General features: G+C 45.9%; 1 protein-coding gene across 1 annotated transcript in view; it reads left to right on the forward strand.

Moving 5' to 3' along the window:
* LOC144820278 (uncharacterized) overlaps positions 1-19,457 on the forward strand; it is a 988,894-nt gene that overhangs the window by 614,241 nt on the left and 355,196 nt on the right. Inside the window, exon 25 of the mRNA XM_078677866.1 lies at positions 9,263-9,446. Within this exon, the coding sequence (XP_078533992.1) occupies positions 9,263-9,446 (184 nt within the window). The remainder of the gene's footprint in view (positions 1-9,262; positions 9,447-19,457) is intronic.

Consider the following 19,457-nt stretch of genomic DNA (forward strand, 5'->3'; position numbering starts at 1 on the left):
CTCTGCGCTGAACCCCGGTCCCCTACACGCACGCAGGCACGCACGCACACACGCGCACACACGAGGACTAAACTTCAGTTCACAGAGAGTGGCTCAAGTTCGATAGCTGTCTTTTTCTGGCAAGCCGCGCCATCCAGGCAGAGATGCTATCCTACAGGAAATTACATGAATTTAAATTATGATGCTGCCTGCACTGACCGGACCTTTTCATTCTAGCCTTAAAACAATCAGCTGGCTACTCTCTTCAGAGTGGTGCATTGGTCGCCATAAGGAAGAAACGGGATGTGCCACATGGACCTTAGAGAAGTGCCCATTCTCTGATGGTGAGTGGTGGGCGATTTCAGTTTTGCCCATGATCTGTAATGCCTGCCACAGTATGTCAGTAAAGCACTGGTGGAGGTGGTGCCAGTTACTGGAAATACAACACAAGGCAACTAGGCACTGCCCCTGAATTCACATCAGGCTAGTCACTGCTGGGGTTTTAACACTGACAGACTCTGGGGAGGTGAGTGTGCGCGGACCAGCGGGAACCCGGAGGCCCCACCAACGTGAGGACCGGAATCACTGTATGGCCTATTGAGGCCCAAATCTTCAGTGAGCGGCAGGAGGGGGCTGAGATGTCCACAATCACACACACATCTACTGAGACCCCACTGGGCAGGGAGAGGCTGACTCCGGAGCCCATGTCATTACGCCACGGCACTGCCTCACATCCAACACATAGGCCAGGGCGAGCTGTGTGGCGGTCTCCCCAATGAACTGTTATTAGCTCTCTGGAGAGGGTGATAGAGGTAGGGGACAGTCTGTAGAGGTTGAGAGACATACAGGTGCCAGCGGCAGTTGTCACAGAGGTGAGCACTTTGCCAGGGGCTTGATATTCCCAGAGCAGACTACGCCACGACAGACGAAGACAGCCCTTGGCGGCGAGTAAAATATTAGCTGACCAGTGTGTCCCTAACCCTGATTACGGATGGACGGAGCATGAGGGCCCGGCAGGCCATTGAATGGCGGTCATACACTGGTGTGGATCAGGGGCACGGACGGCGGTGTGGGCACCAGGCGGGGCTGTGACGACGGGAGCCAGAGCCAGGCGCTGTGGAGGTTAGTGTCGGAGCTCGAGCTACGGGCCTAGGGTTCGACTTACGTGGACCTTGGGCCATACAGATGTAGGGCGTAAAACACCTGATTGGAATATAGTGTGCCCACACCCCTGACACATATATCTGATCCCAGACAATTCGGAGCTCCTTGATGCCACACAAACGCCCAGCTATATTCCACCTACCAACATGGATGAACCTATGGATAAACTAGACTTAATATTGAAATAAGTGCAGGACTCCAGAAAGGCCATTGAACAGATTGGGGCCCTCACGACCTGCTTAAGGCGAACCATGCCAAGCTTACTGAAAAGGTGAAAGACCCCACTATAACACTGGAGGAACTGTCCCCACAACAGACCCAAAACACTGCCCACATCATACAACTGTAGGACCAGGTTGCTATCCTGATGGACTGGGTGGAAGATTCGGAAGGGAGGGCACAAAGGAACATCCGGTATGCTGGAGAGAAGCGATGCAACTCGCTACATGGAACAATAGTTTAAGGAACAGGTCACATCTGACGGCCTGTCCGATCAGTTCTGTATTGAGCGAGCACATAGGATACTTACTGGACACCTGAGGCTGGGGGCCCCTCCTCGACTGCTCATAGTCAAACTGTTGAATTATAGGGACCGGGACACTCTATAGCAAAAATCAAGAGACCTGCCCCAGATTACCTTTGAGAATGCCAGAATATCGCTATATCCCGACTACATGCTCATGGTACAAAGGCAACGTTCTTCCTTCATGGCGGTTAAAAAGAAATTGCGAGGTCTGAACTTGAAATGCGCTTTATTATTCCCGGCCAGGTTAAAAATTATTTATGATCAGAAAACGCACTTCTTTGAAAGCCCAGAGGACATTGAGGAGTGGCTGGAGTGATGGAACAAGGGAAAGTCTTATCTGCGGCCTCCCAAAGCATAGTCAACAGCCTCAGATGTTGGAGCGCCCAGCCCTCGAACCATGCGGCGCACACGCAGGAAAACTACGCAGTCCAATCCCACGCAACAACAAATGCAACGGAGCAAGGCACAGGCGCTCCTCACAGCTTCCACCGACCGGAATGCAGCACGAACTGGCGACGTGACCTCCAGTGGACACGCACCGATTGAACTCTGAGGGGAGTGTGGCCCTGTTCCCCACCGTGACTCCGCAGAAGGTGGATGATTTGTTTGTTTGATTTGTTATTGTATGTTGTATACGTGACAGTAATGCGACCTACAACTCTACTTTGACTTGTATATGCTGTAGTGGTACACAATGTCATAATTTTATAGCCCAGGGAGCTGTTGGAGCTCCACTGTGAATAGGGAAATGAGACTGTACTGAGTAGATGGTGCTGGCAATGCCCCCCAAATTGCGAAAGCAATTAACGGATGTAACAAAGTTGTTTATATGTTATGTTCAGTTGTATGGCCCAGTATTGTTCTTAGGCCGTACCGAGTATTGGGAAGTTTAAGGCAGGCTATCGGTCCTATTACAAGTGCTACATCGGATATGCTCTATAATACACATGCTATATCGGCCGCCAGGCCTCATATTGCAATGCATGCTCCTAACACACATACAATAGTAACATGGAATGTTCTAGGTATGGGCTCTGTGCAGAAGCGACACAGGATTCACGCACAGCTGTGGTGACGCAAGGCACAGATAGTATATTGGCAGGAAACCCACATGGTGGAAAAGGAAGTAGTTTAGCTCCGCAAGAAATGGAGAGGTCAGATTTTCTCCTCCACATGTTCAGGTTTTGCAAGGGGAGTCACAATCTGGGTTAGACACGGGGTGCTTTTACATCCTTGGAGCAAAGAGTGGACAAGCAGGGGAGATATATTTTTGTACGAGGTAACCTAGATGGGCAGCATGTTGTGCTGGGTACTATTCATACACCAAATTATGAGCAAGAGAAATTCCTGGGCACACTGATTCTGGCATTGGCGGGTTGGATGGCGGATCCATGGATTATAGATGATGATTGCAATACGGTAATGAATGTGGCTCTGGACAGATCTCACCCCCCTATTAATTGTGCAGGAGTATTCAAACCAGCAAAGGCATTGTGGGTGGGCAGATGGATGGGAGGTGTGCAACGTGTGGAGGATGCGACACCCAACACATAGAGTATTCTTTCTATTCTCCGGTCCACATGCTTCACACGAGAATAGACAGAATATATTGCTCAAACTGGATTGCAATGCAGGTGGTGCATGCTACATACTTAGCAAAGACCTTTTCGGATCACAACCCACTGAAATGGTGATCTCCTGGGGCAGGATACCCACTCCGGTACCCACCTGGAGACTATGGCCACAGTTGTTGGAGGACTCAGTGTTTCAAGCCACCATGTCTGACTCTATCCAACACTATTTTGCAGAAAATAGTAGTACAGCATCGGACAGATTGGTGGAATGGGAAGCCTTCAAGGTGGTTATCCGAGGAGAGGCTAATCGTGCGACAGTTGGTGCGCGGCCGGAAGTACAAAGGTCCCTTATTGATATTGTACAAAAACTGGATAGGTTAGAGCAGGAAGCTGCCAGTGATGACAAACGAGCCTCATTGCAAGAAGCCAGAATCCGACACGCAGAAATATTGGAAACCCTTTGTGTTAATAATCACCAAAAATACACACAGCTGCGGCACGCTGAGACAGTTAAGTCTGGTATGTTGTGGGCCAAACTACTATGGGACGACCTCCCCACATAATTAATGAGATCAATACCCTTGAAGGGGATAAAGACATTACTCGAGACATTATGTCCTCGCGCCAATACTATGTCACACTTTGTGGCGCAAACACACAAATGGGCACATTTTTATCAAATTTACCGTACCTGCGACTCTCTGCAGAAGCCCAGAAGGAATTATTAGGACCCATCCCTAAATCCAAGATCAGGACTGCCATTTAAGGTATCCCACGAAACAAAACTCCTGGTTTAGACGGCTTGCCAGCTGAATTTTATAGCTTATACGCAGATTCCCTAGTGCCCCAATTAGAGGTTTTATATAAGGCAGAACTGGATAAGGGCACCTTACCCCTCACTACGGCGCAGGCATTAGTGATATCGCTCCTGAAACCAGGAAGAGACCCCACCGATATGGTCAGCTACTGCTCGTTGTCATTACTGCAACAGAATATAAAATACTTAGTAAGGTGCTAGCTAACAGACTATTGCCAATCCTGCATAAACTGATCCATATAGACCAGACTGGCTTTCTGCCTGCCCACAGTACGTCATTAAACAGCAGGAAATTACACCACCTCATGACTGAGGCTCCAAGACATCATGAATACGCGGAGTGTATTTCATTAGATATGCGTCAAGCGTTTGACACTATTAATTGAGACTACATGTTCCGGACGCTAGTGGAATTTGGCATTCCGGAGAATTACAGAAAATGGCTCCATCTATTGTATGATGCCCCCACGGGCTGAGCTCGTACAGGTAGACACATCTCAGCAGAATATTCGATACACAGAGGGACGAGGCAGGGCTGCCCGTTGTCACCACTTATCTTTATATTAGCCCTTGAACCACTGGCGCTTAAAGTGCGTACAGAACTCTGGGACATGGGCATAAAGATAGGGAACACTAAACACTTATTCTCTACATGTGCTGACGATATTATCCTGTATCTTCACGATCTCCGATCTACTCTGGACTCTCTCGCCGAGGTGTTCGACCACTTCAAGCAACTTTCGGGCCTTGTCATAAACCCAGTGAAATCGCATGTATTTTTCTTTAAAGAGCATGATAACCCCACAGAAATTACATTCAGCGCTACGTTTAGGGTTGCACAACACACGTTCAAATACTTGGGTATCCAAGTTTACCAGACACATGCAGACATGTTTGAGGGTAATCTTCGCAGAGCAATACGAGCTCTACGCTCTAGTATTGCCGTCTGGACTACTTTATTGTTATCAGTCGCAGGTAGAGCAGCCATAACAAAAATGGTGGTCCTTCCACAACTGCTTTATTTCACAAACCTGCCAATACGGATACCACACACCACATTTAAATTAATGAATACAATGTTAATTGATCTAATATAGGGATCTGGTCTAAGGCGAATCAGTCTAAAAAAATTACAGCTCCGCACAAATGGAGGGAGGTTGTGTGTACCAGACCTTAGGGCGTACTATTACGATTGCCAATTGCAATGGTTGTCCTTTTGGACTGCGGGTCGTAATTTTCAGGAGATAAGATTCATGGACCAGGATATAGATAGGGGAGCCTTATATACCCTGCTACTGCCACGAAGCAAAACCCCACAACATCTCCCTCCTTTGCTGCGCACAGCATTACAATGCTGGAAAGCAGCATTACAATATACAGGCACACCCCCTGCGTATGCTGGCAATATCCCATTGGGAATACCGCTGGTGGGTTGACAAATAACAATCTAGAATAACGCCCTCGTTAGACGAAGGGATCAGCACGGTGGCAGACTTGTTCAATGACTGGATGCTCTTAGATCACAATAATTTTGTTAGGGAGACTGGAGCACCAGCCCATCTATTTTTACTACAAGCGGCATTGTCACAATACATCAAAGCCCAGTGGGCCCCCCAGAGGCAGGAGCCCCCTACACACTAAATAGTCAAAACCCTCTACTATATGGGCAGAGGTAGACCTCTTATCAAGTGGTTGTATGTGGGGATTCGTTCACACACAAAGGTAGATCTAACCTCATTGCGTAATACCTGGGCCGGGGACATAGGGAGGGCTCTAGAAGACGATGAATGGGCAAGAATCGTAGAACATTCCCAAAAAAATATCAAAATTCAAATTCGTACAAACCATGATCCTACACAGAGCTTATTTTACCCCTCACAAATTAGACCATGTTCCCACAGAGCACCACTGCCCCAAGTGCCAACTAGAGGGTGCTTACTTTATGCACATGATATGGTTGTGTCCACGCATACGAGGATTCTGGGACTCTGTTAGGTGTTTTACATGTGAGATAACGCACCGGGAGAAACACAACACTACAGAGGTATGTATCCTAGGCTTGCGGAAGAATACGGCCAAATACAAAGTACAATACCGATTTGTAAACCTGGCACTTCTTAGCCATTCGAGCCATCACTATGAGATGGAAATCAAAGACACCTCCCACTGAATATATATGGCATAGTGAATTAATCCGCTGGGGCGGAGCAGAGGGTGCAGTAATAAGAAGGGAAGGAGGCAAGAGGTCTGCGGAAAACTCCGATCGCGATCGACTGGGATGCCATGATGCAAACCTGTAAAGCTTTGGACATAGATCTCAATGCTGCCATAACTAGCACACAATAAGGTGCATAGGTCAGAGCCTGCCCTTAACCCGAACGGATTGGAACGAGTTGCATGTTCATTGTAAAGATCTATTGTAATCCACAACGGGACCAGATTAAAAGAGCCGACATAGTAAAGGTTTGTGGGACTAGCGGGAGGGGGGTGGGATTGTTTATGAAGGGAGTTGGTTTATTAGTTGAAGTGATGTGCAATGTTATAATCTCTGCCGAAATGGTAAATAATGTCAAATGACATAACAGAACGGAGCACCTGATAGCGTGAGGGATTGTCGGGCGCATGGTAAAGTGGCTGTTACATGGGATGCAACTTTCCTATGGTCACACACATGGAGGTTAATAATGCCCTATACACTCGTTCTTTGCACACTGGTCGTCTGTAATGTATCAATGATATTGTGATGTATTGTGGACTTACGATATTATGTAAACATAATAAAACTTTGTTTAAAAAAAAAAGCACATTGCAATCCGTTCGTCTAACCCCTTTTGCGTGGTATTTGATGGGGCTGCTGTGGCTCTCTAAAGAGATACATGCTGCCTAGAAGTGTCAGGCTGTAAACAATCACATTGTTTGCTTCAATGAGAAAAAAAAGCAAAGCACAACAGTAAAACACATCCCTGGCTGTGCTTCGATAACACCTGATGAAGGTTTGAACACAGTCATTAATTGCACTTTTAACTATGTAATCGGGCCAGCTTTCGCACTGGTGGTGCCCGGTGCGACAATGGTGGTAGGTGCCCCCAAATGACCACCCCATCATGGGTTTCTTCCGCACCACATTTTAACAGTGCCCAAGTCTCCATAACCCCTCTCTCACGTGCATGCATTTAATAAGTTATAGTGCCACTCCTATCAGTGTAGGGTGTCAGAGTGCATCACACTCATTACACAGACAATCAATCATACTTTTGTAAATCAGTGTATCAGAAACGTTACTTATCAGAGGTTTACATGGTGTTGGAGTGACACGTCACTCGTGAGGGCTGCGGGTCTCAGCTTTGCTGGGTATTCTAGTCGGCTCTGAGAAGTCTGGAAATCCTCTTCTTGTGTTGCAAATACTTTGGAGTCTGGCGGGAGCTTCGGAAATGCAGACCTGCAAGATGCTTCGTTGGTGCCTGTCACTCCTTGACCCCATGGCCCAATGGGAGATTCTTTCGTCCTCTAGTCTTTAGTAGAGCGTCGAAGTTCCAGAATTCAGTTTCAGAGATTCGTCCAGGTGTAATCTAAAGTCCTGTTGCCAGGGGTTCCTTACTTATACCCAAGAAAGAGGTTGGACATACTCTGGGGACCCACCTATGGGAGGGACTGGAAGGAGGGGTGGCGACACCCATTTCCTTTGTCCAGTTTCACGCCAGAGCAGGGGCTGGTAGCCCCTGCAACCGGTTTGAACTGGGCTATGCACAGGGACACCAAATATGCCCCCAGTGCAGACTTCAAAGCACTCTCAGAATGCACCCAGCCAGCCCCAATACACGAGCGCCTGCCTGGGAGGTGGTTACACCTCCCTGTGAGGAAACCTGTCCAGGCCTCCCCTGCCGGGGTTTTGGTCAGCAGCAGGAGGCCAGACTCGTGTCTGTGGCTGCAGCAACCATTTTGTGATGCTAGGGCTCTTTTAACTCCTTCGACGCTCATGACGAGCTCAGCTTGTCATGAGGTACACCTCTCGTACGCTCATGACGAGCTGAGCTCGTCATGAACCGCAGGTTTTTAAAAGTCAGCGCACAACGGGTAAATGGGCCGCGCTGATGGTGTTAAACTATTACCGGTTAGACCAGTGTGTACATGTCTCTCCCTCTAGAAGGGTGGAATTCTACCCCTGCTGCCGGGGGGGGGGGGGGGGTCTATGATTTGAAAGTGTTCAACACCAAACACAACATGTTTCCATGCAGCCATTCCAAAGTTAGCATTTACCGCGAGGTTATAATGCATTTAAGAGTATATGATCTGGCTGCATCACTTAACCGCCTCGGAGAATAGGCTCTGAATGCTGCAGAGGGGCCAGCTCATGCATGGGCACCCTCTCGCACAAAAACCAAGCACCCTGCCTTCAGGATTGATAAGGCCTGCCATAGGAGTGACTTGTAGGTTTATGTCAGTGATTTAAGGTAGATATAGGTAACCTATATCTTAGTTAGGGGTGCATGCACCACCTTACCCAGGCTGCAGTAGCAGTCCTGTTGTGTCATTTTGGACGGCTTCCCAGGGATGGCATAATACATGCTGCAGCCCCTGGTAGGCCTCTGGGATACCTATGCCCTTAGTACCTAGTGTACCATATACTAGGGACTCCCAAAGGTATCCCAGTAACCAAACTGGAGTGTACCTAAAGTACATGCAATCAATTTAGAGAGGAAGCAGCTAGGCTGGGGTCCTGGATAGCAGGGCCCCAGCCAGTCTAAATTAAAAAAAAACTGTTAAATACCAGCAAAAAGTGGGGGTTACCAAAGTAAGCAGATCCTACTCTCCTCCATCTAGGGTCTAACCAAAATGCAAAGTTCAGAAACCAGCCAAAATGCAAAGAAGTTCAGATGTGTCACTGCACCAACCCAAGCCCAAATTATAAATATAAATGTGGCTGGTGTGGCACATCGATACAAACAGCAAGCATGAATACAGTTTGGGGGGCCACAGAAAAATATAGGCTGGCCTGGCCCCGCTGTGCCCCCCATAGCTACGGCCCTGATCTGAGTGAGGAATGCAATTTTCTGTTAATTTAACAGGAGTTCTCATGTGTTAATGACTAGACAGAATATTGTGCTGCATAACAATTGTTTTCACAAGCACTAAACTATCTTTCAAAGATTGAAGAGCCAAGTCTATCTATGCTTCCAACTGAGAGGTTTCATTGTATTTTAGGCATTAAGTCGGACTGTCTAGCTGTGGATTGGATTGGGAGAAATCTGTACTGGACTGATGGCACAGCAGGAGCGATACTGGCTACCCAGATGAATGCAGTCTGGAAGGGAGTCCTTGAATACACAGTGGTCCTAGATGAGGAGCTCGACCAGCCTCGGTCACTGGTCCTGCAGCCGCTCAGTGGGTAAGTCAAAGTAAAGACTGTGTGCCAGATTAAGTTGCATTTTAATGATTTCAGAACATTATAGCCACAGTACATATCTTGCTACTAAGTATTAAATGAAATGAAAATTACTTATAGAATGCTCTACTACCCTGGGGACTCTAGGCACTATAGCTCTGGAAACCGATCACAGTCCAAAACAGACCACTTCAGAGATGAGCGAAGAAGAGTACAGTTCTGTTTTTTTTCTTAAGAAGTGGGGGCATAGAGTTCCACAGCTTAGCAGTACAAGTGATGAAGCTCCTGCCCCCCCCCCCCAGTTAGATCTTTTGACTTTGGGTACTACTAGATTTCGAGCGGACAGCGATCTAAGTGTTCTACTGGGGTGTACCATTGGAAACGTTGTTTCAGATACTTAAGCCCCACATTGTGCAGCGCATTAAAGGTGATGCATAGGGCCTTGAAATCTGTTCACTTTTTAATGGGAAGCCAGTGTAGCTGGAAGAGGACCTGGTAGACCGATTGTAACTTGAGAATTGCTAGGAGTAGTCGTGCCAAAGCATTCTGTAGAATTTGTAGTTTTTGTAGCCCTCTTTTCTTGATGGGGAAAGAAGGCATTACGATCTATTTTGGAAATGAGTGGAGACTACATTTTTCTGTAGATCGCACAGGAAGAACGGAAGATTTTTCATTAGTGTCCTAAGCATGAAGAAAGAAGAAGTGATAGTAATCTTTCTTTTGATGGGCATATCAATACTATCAAAGAGAGCCACTAGGCTTATTGGCCTTGGAGACAGGGTAGGGGGGGGGGGCGCTTCAAGATCCTGTCGCAACCATCAGGGAGACCAAAAAGACTTACTCCTGCCAAACAGTAACACCTCTGTTTTACCAGAGTTCAGGTTGAGAAAGTTAGACCATCTAACTCCTAATCTGCAGCATGCAGTCATGGAATCTGGAGGCAGTGATGGCAAGATTACTGGTCGGTGTCTTAAGCATAGGACACTACTGCAAATTCAAAAGATTTAATCAGCTCGCCCAAGAGGGTCAAGTGAAGATTGAAGAGAGTAGGGCTCAACAAAGAGCCTTGCAGGACCCCACATGGTAGAGAAAGAGGGAGAGTTGGGCTCATCCAGGGCGACAAACCGCTCTTGCTCTGAGAGGAAGGATTTCAGAAGCTGGAGAGCCTTAACCCATGATAACTTGAGAGGATAGACTGTCAATAAGTTGACCATGTCTAATGCTGCTGAGAGATGTAATAAAACTAGAGCAGCATTCCCACCTTCATCCAGGGTTTGTCTAATTTCTTCAGAGGCACCAATAAAAGGCCAATTCAGTGCTATGTTGGCTCCTGAAGCCATGTTAGTTGTCATCCAGAAGACCGTTACAGGTAAAAGCAAGGAATTAAGTATTAATAGCCTATAATGGCCTTCTCTAAAATCTTTGCCTGGAAGGTGAGAGATGGGTCAGTAATTATTAGAATCATTGGGATCCAAGGTCGGTTTCTTTAAGAGGATGGATGGATGCTCTTTTCCATTCTTTCAGAAGGTAGCCAGTCTCAAACATCAGATTAAAGATGTTTGTAAGGTACTTGGATACAGTTTCAGAAGCAATGTGAAGGATTCCTGTGGGGATATGGGCCAAGTGGAGAACTTGGCTAAGGACTGAACAGATGCTATAGAGGAAAAGGAGATGAAAACAGCATTGTCCGATGGGAGGATTCAATTGGACCTGCTAGAGAGGGGTACTAAACAATTGTCTTTCTGGGGCATGTTGGAAGGAATAGTTGTGCTTAATTCCTGCGTGACTCAGGTGTCCTGTTCTTCCAGAGGAGAGGTGAATGAAGAACTGGATGAGAGCGACATGTAGATAGCCTCAACCTTGGTCTTCAAGAACGAGGCTAGAGCGTTACAGAACATATGGCCACAGATGTTGTTTTTGGGATTGGGGGACCTCGTTTTACCACATCAAAAAGTTACTTAGGGTTTAAGACTGCATTTTTTGTGTAAAATAGCTCGATTTTGCTTTCACAATAATTTCCTTGTAGACTGACGTGGCCAGTTTGTATGAGCCTTTAACTAAGAGATCGTAGTTGGTATGCCATTTCCTTAACAATCTACCACAGGTTTACTTTTGTACCCTAAGTTTGTCATCAAACTAGGGTTCTGAGGGGAGGCTCTGATTTGTATATGCTTTGTTTGGGGCAAGACTGAGTGGTATTACTCCACCGATGGAGGCAGTATAAAGATCCAAGCTCCTCTCTGGCATAAATTGAGCTTAAGAGGTATGTAATCTATAGGAGTTAATTGTCTGCCAAGGACAGCAGGTCATACGAGAAGATTGAAGGCAGCTGGTCGTTTTTTTTTTTTTAGGGGGACAGCCAACTTAGATGAAACAATTAGTGTTTTCAAGTGCTGTTAACACAATGTACAACTGTTTAATTATCTGAAACTTTACTATCAAGAGTATTGGGCACACTCTTTTTGTACCCCACACCTTGAAGCACACCACCTCCTTGTTTCCTTTTCCCACCTCCTCATTGACGTGATCACATCTTGAGTATTTCATTGGAGGCATTTCTGTTTGACCACAATTGAGATCAATATATTCAAGATAATGTGATATCAAGTGCCCATGCTCCTCTTGGTGTGGGACAAAGGAATAAAATTCCTCCTTATTTTTTTTGATGGAGTGAATTAAATAACCCAATCATCTTACTTTTATTCAGCAAATCACCATAAAACTATTCATATAAAAACAATGATTTACAATTAAAACAAATAAAAGCACAGTGCAGATAGACTACATTTACAGTATAAAAACACTTGTCATTAATTACATCCAAAAATATTCTTGCATTAGCCAGAAAGTTAGACCACAAAAATTAGGCCTGAACAGAGATCACAATAGACTACTCTTAAATATCTAGTTATTTCCTAATTCCAAGTGCATTTCAAATGAAACGGATTGCAGCAAAACAGATTAGCAAATAACCCAATCATTACTTCATACAAAAACCTTTTGTTTATCACAAATCAGTTTTTTACTCTGTTAACCAGATTTGAGATGTATGGACTTTTTAAATGCTTCAAAGCATAGGATTTTCTTAATGTTACTGACATGTCATGAAATTCCAGGATGTTCTATAGGTAACACACTTACAGACCCACCTGTCGGCACTCAAACTAGTCTTCCACCGGTTTTATGTTTTGTAACAAAACCCAGTTTGCATTTAAAATGACGCCAAGGCCAGAGTTTGTGTATGCTGGCAAACTCCACCTCTAGTCCAATGATACATTTTAAATTTTAGCTTGGTAGTCTGATCTTGCCCCCTTTTCAGTTTGAACTTTTTTCTTATTGTGATAAGCAAATATAAAATATAATAACCAAATGCTTCAAGTAGAACAATACCTAATGCAGAGGAAGGAAACAAAATGAGAAAATATGTTAACAAAAAATGTTTGAAAAATGGCTGGAATAGTGGGAAAAAGCTTTTAACAGAAATCACAGGAATCCTGACCATTCAATAACATTGCTGAAATATTACATGACGTGCTAAGACTAGTGCCTTGTCTCTGGATTTTCATGGGGTCTTTGTTTGACAACAAATTCATCCTACATACTCAATTGATAGGAAAGTCCTTTATTACCATGTTCCTGTCTACTGTTCAAACGTTCAAATCCTTCGGAGCCTGCTGTAAGAGTGTTACTGTAGCAAGTTTGATTTTTCTTGGTCATTCTAGATGTTCACCTTAGTCCATGCCTGATTTACTCTGAATTTAGGACTGTGTGCTTTACCACTGCGAAATACTAAATAATATTGAAGTGCTTGTGCGTCTCCTCTAAAACCCATGCTGCACATTGACCCTACCTATTCTGCTTAAAGTGCAAGTAGGGTGTTGTGGGGATTCTGCACATACAGAGAACTATGCACAGGAGAACAGGACCTCATGTATCGGGGTTGTACCTTCCTACCACCTTAGTACCAAAAATCCCAAAACAGACTAAATATTTTAATTTGTTCTCCTACATAATCACGAAGCTATAAATGATTAGACCACCCAGAACACAACACTCCCTACTCTCTCAGGAATCGCGGTAGCAAGACCTACCCTTTCTCTCTCTCGCACTTGTCCACAATAAAAATTGTCAGTCACGGTTATAGTTCAAATTGTTTATTTTAACTATTGTGTTCTATAATGCAGTATAGGAGCCGCTATCAGCAGTGCAATGCATAAACCTAAAACAGTTAGCATTGTTACAATTCCATAGAATATAAAGGGAGATGTCATCCTATACAGACAGTGGAAAAAGGACTATAAGGCCTAACCACCCTCCCATTGCCATTATATAAATAAAGATCTCTGGGCTTTGTAAGCAGACCCCATACCTTAGTGCTTAGATGGAAGTTTTACATCCTAGAACAGCAGATCTCTTATCGCTTGAAAGGTCCCTCTCCAAGTGTGTTTTTGAACACCATGCATCCCCATAATATCAAAGCATGAGTTTCCAGCAGTGCAGCTTTGTTAGCATGTTTTGTCTAGGTGCTAGGGACTGACCAGAGTAACAAGGGGCATTGTTTATCAACCTTGCACATAGTGTTCAGACTAAACTCTATGAACAGGCAGAGAACGCAGAAAGCAAACAGTTCTCATGTGAAAGGCACAGACCGAGTCTGGCAAAATAAAGTCCTCTACTAACGTGCTCAAAAGCAGCATCATGTCAGCAGAGGTCATGTTAACTTAGCAATGTCGCCAATGACCACAACGGCCATAGAAATTTAAATCTCATATGTCAGCTGTGTGTATTTACACCAACCACATTTGACAAACCTATTTCTGGCAGGAACAGTGTTGTGCTCTGGTTAGGCTGTAATTGAAATGCACTGCAAGGACACATGGCAGGGAAAAATGATTTTGCCTGGTAAAAGCCTATTTTTTTTTTTTACATATACGAATCACCCCTAAATTGTGCCTTACAGGGTGTGCTAATGAATAAAAATAAGCTGCATTGCATCTTGGGGATAGTTAAATAAAACCTGAAAGCTATTTGACTCTGTAGACCTGGCTACTCTATTATGCCTAGGTGAGGTTAAAATCCTATTTTCCACTTGGTCTTAGCGAAGGGCTAGAAGAATGCTTCAAAGTGACAGAAAAAAAGACTAATTTACAACTACAAGAGGGCCCAGCTGACTAAAGAGGAGTATACCCTGTAGAAAACGTGGCTAGAGACCTGGTGCTCAGATGCCTGCCCGGAGGAGCTGAGGAGCTGAGGGGCTGCAGGACTGACAAGCATCTTTGCCAGTATTTTGGGACCAAGTCTGTTAGGTTAACTATTTGCCAGGAACAACCTGCGGGGGATAATGTACCTCCATTAGGGTCGACCTAAAATTGTGCCTATGTGCCAGTCCACAGTAAACTTTTTAAATAGTGCTTGACTTTTTCTAGGTGATTTAGAAAGTTAAAAATGTGTTTCTTGGTTCCCCTTGTAATGATCTGGGCTCCCTCCACTGGAGATGCAGGATTTGGATTTCTAACCCCTGGTTAAAGGACTTAGTTCAATGCACCAAAACTAGTTAGTAATCCAGTTGGACTGCAGATCAGACACAACCCACTAAACAATGCTGCAAAGAAAGTGTTTTCTTGAAATGATTCAGACCCTTTAGATAAGTTCAGGGACAGCAGTGGAACTCCAACCCCTTGTTTGTTAATGAATTACACACTCAAGGATCACTAGAAATGGATTGTGCGTTTTGAAATATTTATTTTAACATACAAAATCTAGTGCACACAACATTGAATTATAACACAGAAGATACAAATTAAAGGAGTCAAGCAGGTAATCGTGAAAACAGTCAAAATTTGAGCCAAGATCATTAAATTTTGCAGCGTTAACACCCCCACGTTGCTCTGTCTAGATGCTATGCTAGTTCTAGCAGAATCTGTAAATAAGCCTCTTCGAGTTTCCATGGTAGGGGTGCATATGTGGTTTGGGACAACAAGGTATGTTGCCTGCTACGCCAAACACGGAGGCAAGGACATTGTGTCTGCCCTAGAACGAAATTTTAACTTGGATCAACAAAGGACACCATTCTGTTTGCAATATATGGTTTTAATTGCATATGGCGAACTCCATAGAACTGAAACTGAACTCTAATTTGCTCCTCGCAGGCAACTCCTTTTATATATAAAACCCATAAGGACCTACACATTAATTTATAGCAAAATAAGCTATTAAGAGGTTTCCCTGCCTATACAAATCTTATCTACACTTTTCTATAGAAGGCATGTCATCTATGCTTCTCTGCTCGTGTTTTCCCCTAATTGGACTACCTTGCCCTTCAGAGCATATTACTTTTAACATAGTTGATTCCTCTGGTGTTTACAATCCTCAATGGTTCTTGGACCTGTCTATCTTACTTCCTGCAATACTGGCTCTTCTCATACTTCTCCATAACATGTTCTTATGCTAAGGCTGGGTGGGGGTTGTCATGCTTCTGAAATGAGTTTTGAAGTTCCATGTCTACATTCCCCCCCCCTCCAGTTGACATACCAACTACCTACTCGCTAATGGGCAGTAACTAGTAAATGTTACCAGCAGCATCCTTAACCTCGGTAAGGGACCGGACGGTGAACACTCCTCCTAGCTTGGTGCTTGCTTACCCTTTACAACATGCTATCACTAATTGAAAAACACACTACATCAAAAGCAGTACCACAATAATTGGCAACAGAGCCTTGAACAGTCCTGACGTCCATGGTGACAACCAATCGAGCCACCAGGACAACCAATCAGAAGGGGCACACCCTTAGTCTTTCATCCTTTGCAGGATGGTCAGTGTTCATATTTCCTCTGTTAAAGTTCCATTGTCCAACATTTGCCCGGACAAACGTGCAGCATGATGTCGCCACCTTGGCGCACACCCCACCCTACATTTAAACAGTCTGAATTCTTGGGATATTTCCTTTCAAGAGGTGGTTCCAAAATACTCAGCAGACTGCTTCCATCGATGAGGGTGTAAAAAAGTAGATGGATGGCTCAGGGGGTGATCACGTAGTGTGGTAATGTTTGAGGCTGGTACCACCAAGGTTGGGGTGTATAGTGACCAATGAGAATAGTCCGCTTCAATCAGAAGGCAGTTGGCTGTACAGCAATTCTCCACACTGTCAATAGAAGTCAATTAGACCGCATGTCGGCATTCAATATTGATATTGCAGTTGAGGTTCCTTCCAACTTTTTTTTTCTTTTTTTGCAGAATTTTATATAGCGCGAACTAGACCCGAACCGAATCAGGTATCAGAGCGCTTTACATATTTTTCCAGTTACGTTACATGAGGACACACTTTCATTTTTTAGGCACGGGGAGATTAAGTGATTTGCCCAGAATCACAGGAGGTTTTTTGGCGTCGTTACCGAGACTCGAACCCAGATCCCCAGGTCCGAGGTCGAGCGCCCTAGCCGTTAGGCCAACTCCTCTCCCCAATGAAGTCTTCCATTGGGAACCAAGTAAATGACATTAGTTTCATCATTGGTCTGGGACTGGTACATATATCTAGCCTAAGGCGGAAGAGCACATATTAATCCCATTTAGCACTTGCGCATGGTCTCACGATCATTAAGTGTGCAGCTCCATAATATTGGCCATAATATTGGCTTTTAAAAAACCTTATTGTCACTTTACCTGTGTGCACTTGCTTCTTGGCTTCTTTGTTGTCCTGCGCAGCCGAGTTATCGCTGCCGCAGCCCCCACAAGCTTTTCCCGCCGCCAGCTCGGCGAGGACCGAGGCCACGCCCCCTTGCAAGGCCACGCCCTCTTGTGAAGCCACGCCACCCTTCAAAAGCGCTGATTGCTAGCGCTTGCAGCCCAGACAGACTGCTCTTGAGGCGGAAAGCCGGGAGCTTTTTTAACTTGTTCTACAATTTACTTTTAAAAAACCTTATTGTCACTTTACCTGTGTGCACTTGCTTCTTGGCTTCTTTGTTGTCCTGCGCAGCCGAGTTATCGCTGCCGCAGCCCCCACAAGCTTTTCCCGCCGCCAGCTCGGCGTGGACCGAGGCCACGCCCCCTTGCGAGGCCACGCCCCCTTGCAAAGCCACGCCCCCCCACGCCACCCTTCCACTCCCTATAAATAATGTGCATCTTTCGGACGTGCAGCGGACGAGCGCAGCGGGCGTGCCGTCTGCGCGCCGAAGGCGTGCCTAAGGCAAGCCCGTCTGCGCCCGTCCGCGCCAGACCGAGCCATAGGACATGGCACTCTGTTCCGCCCATCACTTATTCAGCCCAATCCCTTAGGGATCTTCAATATCCCGCATTCACGGCTCCCCCTACCGCTATCCGACGCACAATTGCCCTCTGCATCTCGCGCCATAACCAACTCTGCTTAGATGGACATCTACCCCCAGGTACGCCTAGCAGGAGCTCCACTTCAATCAGGGTACTCTACCTAAACACCCGCTCGTTAGTGAAACACTACGAGGACATTTTTGTTCTCCTGTCTCATTCCAACCCCGACCTGCTCCTGCTTACGGAGACCTGGCTAACCTCTGAGGCTCTCCCTGATATCCTGGCAGCTCTCCCCCCTGATTACTACATTCTCCATACCGACCGCCCTGATGACCGGCCCGGGGGAGGGGTGGCAGCCATTATATCAAAACGCCTTACCTCTATTTCCTCTAACTCCCTTGTCTTACCGGGGGTTGAGAATTTACTTTTTAGTGTACAAACCGACACTGGCGCCCTCACCTTTCTCCTATTATACCGGCCTCCCCACTCTATGCCCTCCTTTCCCTCCATCCTGAGTAAACAACTATCCGCGTTAACAGTGCACTCTGACTTCGCCATTTTCGGTGATCTAAATTATTGGTTTAACAACCCCAATGCTGGCCCTCACGCCATTGAGCTCTTCGAGACTCTTGCGAACCTGAACCTCACTCAGCATGTCTCTCATCCTACCCATATTAAGGGCCATATTTTAGACCAGATTTGGTCCTGTAATCTGGCCCTGTCCTCACCAGTTATTCTCCCTTGTACCTGGTCTGACCACCACTTGGTGGATACTACCATCACAGTCACCGGCCAGACTCTCACTCCCCTAATGGCCGGGGGACAGTCACGAAAATGAAACACCTATGATGCCCAGGGCATTCTTTCCGCCCTCGTCGAATCCTGTCCCGACCCTCACCCCTCCAGCGACATCGATCATCTGGAACAGGAAATAGGTTCCTGGCTGGAGTCGGCCAGCGACCAGTTCGCCCCCCTGGTCACTTTCCCTCGTACTAGGCATCGGTACTCTCACAGGTGGTTCTCCGACGACCTCAAGACTCTGAAACTAAAAACACACCAGTCAGAACGCACTTGGAGGCGCGACTATTCTGACTCAGCCAGACAGGCCTACTTGGCCACACGTAATAACTATAAATCTGCTATTAGGTCAGCAAAAATGGAACACTTCTCCAATAGGATTGCTTCAGCTACAAATAAATCCAAGGAAGTGTTCAGAGTTCTAAACGAGCTAACCACTGATGAAAGATCCCTTCCAGCTCAGACTCCTACTCAGGCCACCTGTGATACTTTGAACTCCTTTTTTTTGGAAAAAGTTATCAAAATTAAAAAATCTATCCCTCCCCTCGCCCAGCTCCCTCAATAACACTTTGACCTTCACTACCTTTCCTATCTTAGACACGACCTCTTTAGCGGAACTTGCCACCCGTGTGAAATCGGGCTCCCCTAATGATTGCTGCCCTCCCTCTGTTCTGCGTAGCATCTGCCTTAATCTGCCAGATAGCATCTTACACTTACTCAATAGATCGCTCACCAGTGGCAGTGTCCCCACCTCTTTTAAGGAGGCCATCTTGGTGCCCCTTAAGAAGCCGGGTGCTGACCCTGCCGAGCCATCGAACTATCGTCCCATCTCCCTCCTTCCCTATTTCTCTAAAATCTTGGAGGCCCATGTCACCCGCTGCCTATCAAACTTTGTTGAATCTTCCCAGTACCTCGAGCCTAACCAGGCGGGCTTCCGACCTGCCCACTCGACC

The sequence above is a fragment of the Lissotriton helveticus genome, chromosome 2_1, assembly GCF_964261635.1.
Source record: "Lissotriton helveticus chromosome 2_1, aLisHel1.1, whole genome shotgun sequence".
Classification (NCBI taxonomy): Eukaryota; Metazoa; Chordata; class Amphibia; order Caudata; family Salamandridae; genus Lissotriton; species Lissotriton helveticus.